This window comes from Psammomys obesus, unplaced genomic scaffold (assembly GCF_907164565.1).
Source record: "Psammomys obesus unplaced genomic scaffold, mPsaObe1.curated_primary_1811, whole genome shotgun sequence".
NCBI lineage: Eukaryota > Metazoa > Chordata > Mammalia > Rodentia > Muridae > Psammomys > Psammomys obesus.
The window spans coordinates 11,703,255-11,710,086 of NW_026591598.1; the positions used below are offsets into that span (position 1 = coordinate 11,703,255).

At 52.8% G+C, this 6,832-nt stretch overlaps 1 protein-coding gene across 1 annotated transcript; it reads left to right on the top strand.

Annotated features, from left to right (window-relative positions):
- The first annotated feature begins 2,872 nt into the window (after positions 1-2,872).
- On the top strand, positions 2,873-5,674 carry Nr0b2 (nuclear receptor subfamily 0 group B member 2). Its single transcript, XM_055610769.1, has 2 exons — positions 2,873-3,501; positions 5,144-5,674. The coding sequence occupies exons 1-2, from the start codon at positions 2,961-2,963 to the stop codon at positions 5,383-5,385; spliced, it is 783 nt and encodes a 260-aa protein (XP_055466744.1). The 5' UTR covers positions 2,873-2,960; the 3' UTR covers positions 5,386-5,674.
- The last annotated feature ends 1,158 nt before the right edge of the window (positions 5,675-6,832 follow it).

Sequence of the window (6,832 nt, forward strand, 5' to 3'; positions counted from 1 at the left end):
TGGAGGAGCGCTGCCGCCTGGCTTGTTCATCATGGCTTGCTCAGCCTGCTTTCTTGTAGAAACAAGCCCAGAGACGGCTCCACCCCATCAATCACCACAGCCCTCCCTATCAATCACTAGTTAAGAAAATGCCCTGCCAACTTGACTTGCCTATAGCCTGATCTCACAGGGGTATTTTCTTAATTAAAGTTCCCTCCTCTCAAATGACTTTAGTTTGTGTCCAGTTAACATAAAACTGGCCAGCACACAAAGCTACATAGTAAAACCCTGTCTCAGAAAAGAAAAACTGAGAAACAACCCACCACCACCAAGCAGCTAGGGGCTACAGGCCTATTACTGATGCAACTTAGAGGCTGGGGGAGGAGGGTGCCAGTTTCAAATCCTGCCTAGCATAGGAGAGTGAGATGAAGGCCGGCCTGAGTACCTGCACTTGTTCTCTTGCAAAGAACCCAGATTGGTTCTCAGAACACAAGGGATAGCCCACAATCATCCATAGCTCCAGTTCCATGGCAGCTGACGCCCTCTTCTGACCTCTGTGGGCGTTAGGCAGGACAGCCAATGCTACACAGAGAAACCTTGCCTCAAAAATAAAAAATAAAAAAAGTTTAGCCTTGGCTAAGGCCTTTTTTTTTTTTAACTCTTTTTTTTTAAATTAAGATTTACTTATTTAATATTTATACAGTGTTCTGACTGCATGTATGCCTGAACATCAGGGCACTAGATCTCATTATAGATGGTTGTGTGCCACCACATGGTTGCAGGGAATTGACCTCAGCACCTTTGGAAGAGCAGCCAGTGCTCTTAACCTCTGAGCCATCTCTCAAGCCCAAAATAATGCATTTTCAAGGATAGACTGGAATATATGAAACCCTGTCTAAAAAATCCAAAGAAAATAAATTTATAAAAAAAAAATCAAAAGCAAAAATGGGTAGGAGAGAGATGGACTAGCAGATAAAGGCCATTCCCCTGGACAAGCCTGACCACCTGATTTTGATCCCTGGAACCCACATAAAGGTGGAAGGTGGAACTAACTCCACCTCATACACACACGAAAATAATTTATTTGCTTTATAGCGATCAGTCATCATATCCAATAAACTAACTAAGAGCAGTAGAAGCCTTCCAACAAGGAGGTATGGTAACTCAGACTTGTAATCCTAGCACCTGAGAGGCTGAGGCAACACAGTGCAAATTCAAGGCTAGCCTGGGCTACAGTGAGACCTCAGAACACAAGTAACAGTAAATGGAAGAAGGAAGCACCATCCTTCCTGTGACAGAGGTGACACCTGAATAGAATCCCTAGGACTGTGGCAAGGACCACCTCTCCCAGCTCTGCCAGTTTATCTGCATTTGTGTTTGTTTTCTCACTGTGAATGTTCCTTTTCCTGCCTGCTTGTCTGTCCTTTTCCTAACAGAGGCCTGAGCTGAAGGTGTACACCACCACAGTGAAGGCAGCGTGCCTGCTAGTCTACGGGATGAAGAGGGTAGGGTGTCAACCTTATAGTCAATACAGGACCTTGCTCTGTCCTCAGATCAGTACCGCAGGGAGACCTTAATGTCTCAGCCCTGTGGTGGTGGCACACGCCTTTAACCCTAGCACTATGGAGGCAGAGGCAGGTGGAGTGCTGTGAGTTCAAGGCCAGTCTGGTCTACAGAGCAATTCTAGGACAGCCAGGGCTAAACAGAGAAACACTGTCTGGAAAAAGAGAGAGCTAGAGAGAGAGAGAGAGAGAGAGAGAGAGAGAGAGACTCACAGAACACTGGAGAGCAGCTGCCAGGCTGCCAGACTCTCCTCATCCAGAGCACCAGCCAGGTTGTCCAAGACTGTGGCAAGTCTGCTAGGCAAGGCTAGCCAAGGTCAGGAACCTGACATAACTGAGGCCCTTCCATTCTCCTTATCCCTCCTCTGGACAAGCAGAGATGTGTTTCTACCCACACCAGAGGTGGGCCACACCTGCAGACCAGGCAAGGGCGGGGGTGGGGGGGGGCGTTACTAGCCACCAGTGCTGAGAAACTCACCATTCAGCTGCACAATTGACCCAAAGATGACTTTGAGGCCAGCCATATCTGTGCTCCGTCCCTTCCTGTTGGAGTGACTTTGAGCAGGTGGCTTTACTCTTTGAGGGTCACAGAGTTAAGAATCTAGTCTCACCGGAAAGGCCTCGATGTTACAGTGGGAAGGGATGCACAGAACGGGTCCTCGGTAAACGGCAGCCACGTGTTCTCACGGCTTTGCAAGGACAGACCAGCCTCTCTGGAGCTATAAGAATGCAGGCTGGGAACAGGGGCTCTGAATGGGCTTCCTCGCAATGGGGCAGGGTACGGGAGTCACTGGAGGGCAGCCTCCTAGATGGTAGAGTGAGCAAAGTCCCCCAGAGACCTGGCTCCCTTCCCTGCAGCCTGTTCTTTACCGACAACAGGAGCAGAGCCCCAAGGTTAGGCAAACACAGCCGTGATAAGGCACTTCCAGGCTGGGCCATGCCCTCAAGGCTTTAGCCAGCTCTCTGGCTGGCCCCTGAGCTCGGTGAGAACCCTGGTCTGGCGTGCATGAGAGTGGGCACCAATCGAAACAGCAGCCACCTGCTGGTTGAGGGCCTGAGACCTGGGTGCCCTGGTACAGCCTGGGTTAATGACCCTGTTTATATACTTGAGTCATCCGATAAAGGGCACCCAGGCAGCGGGCAGATGGCCATGTGCCCTGCAATGGCCATTTCATTGACTAAAGTGATAGCAAGGCCACGTGGAGCGCCCAGTGCCCCTCCCCCACCGCTTCCTCACCAGTCCTGCCAGGGTCAGTGTGTTCAGTGTGTGTGTGTGTGTGTGTGTGTGTCTGTTTTTTCATTGAACTTCTGGAGTCAAGGTTGTGTGGCCATTCCCCCTCCCGCCCATCAAGGATATAAATAGCACCCACAGCACAGAGGCCCAGACAGCTGGGGAGAAACAGGAGCAGGACACCAACCATGAGCACCAGCCAGTCAGGGGTTTGCCCATGCCAGGGCTCTGCAGCCCACTCCACTATCCTATACGCACTTCTGAGCCCCAGCCTCAGGACCAGGCCCACTGCGCCCGCCTCCGGCAGCCACTGCCTGTGCCAGCAGCACCGGCCCGTCCGTCTGTGCGCTCCGAACCGCACCTGCCGGGAGGCCTTGGATGTCCTAGCCAAGACAGTAGCCTTCCTCAGGAACCTGCCATCCTTCTGCCTCCTGCCGCTTGACGATCAGCGGCGGCTGCTAGAGAGCTGCTGGGGCCCTCTCTTCCTGCTTGGGTTGGCCCAGGACACGGTGACCTTTGAAGTAGCCGAGGCTCCGGTGCCCAGTATACTTAAAAAGATCCTGCTGGAGGAACCGAACAGTGGTGCCGAGGGTACGCAGGTTCCAGACCCGCCACAGCCGTCACTGGCTGCTGTACAGTGGCTGCAGCGCTGCCTGGAGTCTTTCTGGAGCCTTGAGCTGGGTCCCAAGGAATATGCCTACCTGAAAGGAACCATGCTCTTCAACCCGGGTGAGCTCGCAGACACTCCCGGATGGGCGCCAAGGCGGGAGGGGACAGGGAAAGAGCATTCTTGGGGCTGAACATCCATCGTCTCTTCGGGTCCTTGTTAGCTTCAAATAGATAGCCACGGGAGAGGCACAGAGAGGTTAAGCGACTACCTGAAGCCACACAGCAAGGCGGGGGCGGAGCAGGGCTGGGAAGGGCTAAGCTAAGGCAGAGGGAGGCGGGCCTTTGTCTCAGGAGGTGTGGGAGGGGGGAGAGGGTGGACACAGGTGCGTGACAGCCATTTCTTCAAGGGCAGGGCGCAGAGTGGGGTTCTGAGGGTTAACGTGCCCCGTGGGTTCAGAGAGGCCACACAGAGAAAAAGAATGAAAGGGCGGGAGAGTGGAGCCCTCCTCGGGAAAGCCAGCCAGATGGGGGTGAGGGAGAGCACTGAGACAGAGTGCCACCTTGGAACTCTGACTGGCCCAGAACTCACTAGCTAGACCAAGCTGGCCTCAAGCCGAGACCGTGGGAGAATATTCCTCGAAGCTTTGAGGAAGACAGAAAGTTAAAGTATAATAGCAGTGACGACACGACCAGATAGTAGCATTGTATTTACCATATGTTAGGACTTAGCCTAAGGGCTTTACAAATATTGGTTTGATTAAACCTCATAACAAGCATGGGCAACAGATAATGTCATTATCCCCACTTGACAGATGGAGAAACTGAGGCACAGAGATTGAACTATTCATCTAAGGTCACTCAGAAAAATTGAATTACTTGTCCAAGGTCACTCAGCTAGTCAGTGACAGCCCTGGGATTCGCAACCTGGCAGCCTGGTTCTGGTTTTGTTGTTGTTTATTTGTTTCAAGATCTAGTTAGCCTTTAATCCCAGCACTCAAGAGGCAGAGGCAGGAAGCGTTCTGAGTTTGAGGCCAGCCTGGTCTACAGGGCTAATTCCAGAACAGCCAGCTATACAGAGAATCCCTGTCTCAAAAAAAAATTGTATATGATTTTATGTCTGTGAGCTCCAATATATGTTCACATCCGTCCGTGCGTCCGTCTGTGTGGGAGCTCACAGAACTCAGAAGAGGGTGTCAGATCCGCTGGGACTGGAATTATTATAGGCAGTCGTAAGCCACAGTGTGGATACTGGGGACTGAATCCCGGTCCTCAGCAAGAACAGTAAGCACCCTCAACCACGGAGCCATCTCTTTAGCCTGTATGTCCTAGTCATATCCAAGTTATCTGCTTCCTCTCTATAAGTGGATGGGTGAAGAGAGTGGTAGGTGATGAAGGAGATGGTGGTCAGGACCTCCAAAGAGGCAGAAGGGGCCGAGGCGCCTAACTCATTAGTAAGGTATTACCTCACATGCTACGGGCCCCAGATATGGCTCCCAGTATCACAAAACAGCTCGCTTCTCTGTCTTTAAGGGCTGAGAATGGGGTTTGCTGGTACAACTCTTATCTAGCACGTTAAAGGAGCCGCCGACACATGGCCCGATCGTAGGAGGCCTGCCCAGCGTGCACTAGCATTTGCCAGGTCCTGTGGTTGTACCCCAGCGTATGAGGGGAGGGAACAGCTGACATTTTCTCACACCCTGGGCTAGCCTCTGCGAACTTGAACTTAGCTGCTCACCAGCCCTCTTCACCCTGTCTGCCACAGATGTGCCGGGCCTCCAGGCCTCCTGTCACATTGCACACCTGCAACAGGAAGCCCACTGGGCACTGTGTGAAGCCCTGGAGCCCTGGTACCCAGCCAGCCAGGGCCGCCTGGCCCGAATCCTCCTCATGGCCTCCACTCTCAAGAACATCCCATGCAGCCTCCTGGTAGACCTCTTCTTCCGCCCTATCATCGGAGATGTTGACATTGCTGAACTGCTCGAAGACATGCTTTTGCTGAGGTGACCTGCAGAATGGGCTCCAGTTCCTCCAGAGGGGGAGCCTGAAAGGCAGCGCTCAGCTACCCAGGAGCAGACCTGATCTCAGCCACAACCCCAGTGTGGACTTCCTTGGTTTGGACACAGTGTACTGTCTAGCAGGCCCTTGCTGGCTCCCAAAGCCTCTGGGCCAAAATGCCTTTCCCTGCCTAGGACAGGGATGGGAATATGAGGCTGTACAGCCAAGAATTCCTCCTGATTTTGTATAGAACAAAATTAAGTTATTGATTTTTGTAATAAAAGGTATGACACGCTGATACCTCAGTTACCTGTGGAAGGGACCAACCAACCTCCAGGGCTCACCCTACTCTTGCCAGAGGGAATTCATGGAAAGGACCGGCAGAAAGCATCCTCTCACTAACTGCCACCCTCCTGCCTTTCTCCCTGAGCAGAGGTGCTCGCTGTCTTTTTCTCGGGAGCCTCCATTGTCCCCTCCCAGGTTGCTGTTCCAGGCTGTCGGTCACCTCAGAGAACTGGGTTTACAGCTAAGCACAGAAATGACCCATTTCCAAAACAGACAAGGCCACTTCCCTTCCCTCCCTTCCCTCCCCAAGCTCCCTTCCTGCAATTGGCAGAAGAGACTCGCCCATTACTCTCCAGGGCCAGGGAACAAAGCAGCCAGAGCTGCCCAGAAGCAGCTTGGAAGCAGAGGCAGCCAGAGGTTTAGCGCCCGGCATTGGTCACCCTGGCTAGTTGTTAAAGCCTGAAACGGCTGTGTCTGGAGCCTCCCAGTCCCCTTCTATTGCCCCTCTGCCCTGCCCTAGTCCTGGAACCTTCTTCTCAAAGAGTCATTCCCATTGTCCTAGGCACCAGAGAGGCCAGGCCTCAGCCTCCAGCCCGGGCTCCATTCAGAGCCTGGCTAGGGTTTGTTTTGATTGGTTAATGTCTGTGCCTCACTGTTTGCTAAATATTGTGGCCCGGTCACCCTGGGTCGGGGTGACTGACCTCCAGGGTGGACAGGAGGAAATGATAACAACACAGTTACCTATAGGACTTCCAGACCTCCTCCGGCCCCCATCAGGCTCTGTCCCTTCACCTCCACAGTTTGGATCCTTCTCACGGGGCCAAGTTAATTATTGCTCAGAAAAGGTCATTCTCTCAGGGGCCAACAGCCTAGGAGTCACCACTCGGGCCTATCTCTAAATCTCCCAGCCTAGGGAGCCAGGCCTCCTCCCCATTATGGACACCCAGTGCCAGCGCCAAGAACACCCCTGTCCTACTGGGTCACGGCCACCAAGAGCACCCCTGTGCCTCTTTATTACAGAACAACACAACTCAAGGATACACAGACCCCAGATGTATACCCCAGGGTCACCCCACATAGGCACCTCTCTTTGTCTCTGTCTCCCTCTCCCACCCTCTCTCTGTCACACACACACACACACACACACACACACACACACACACACACACAC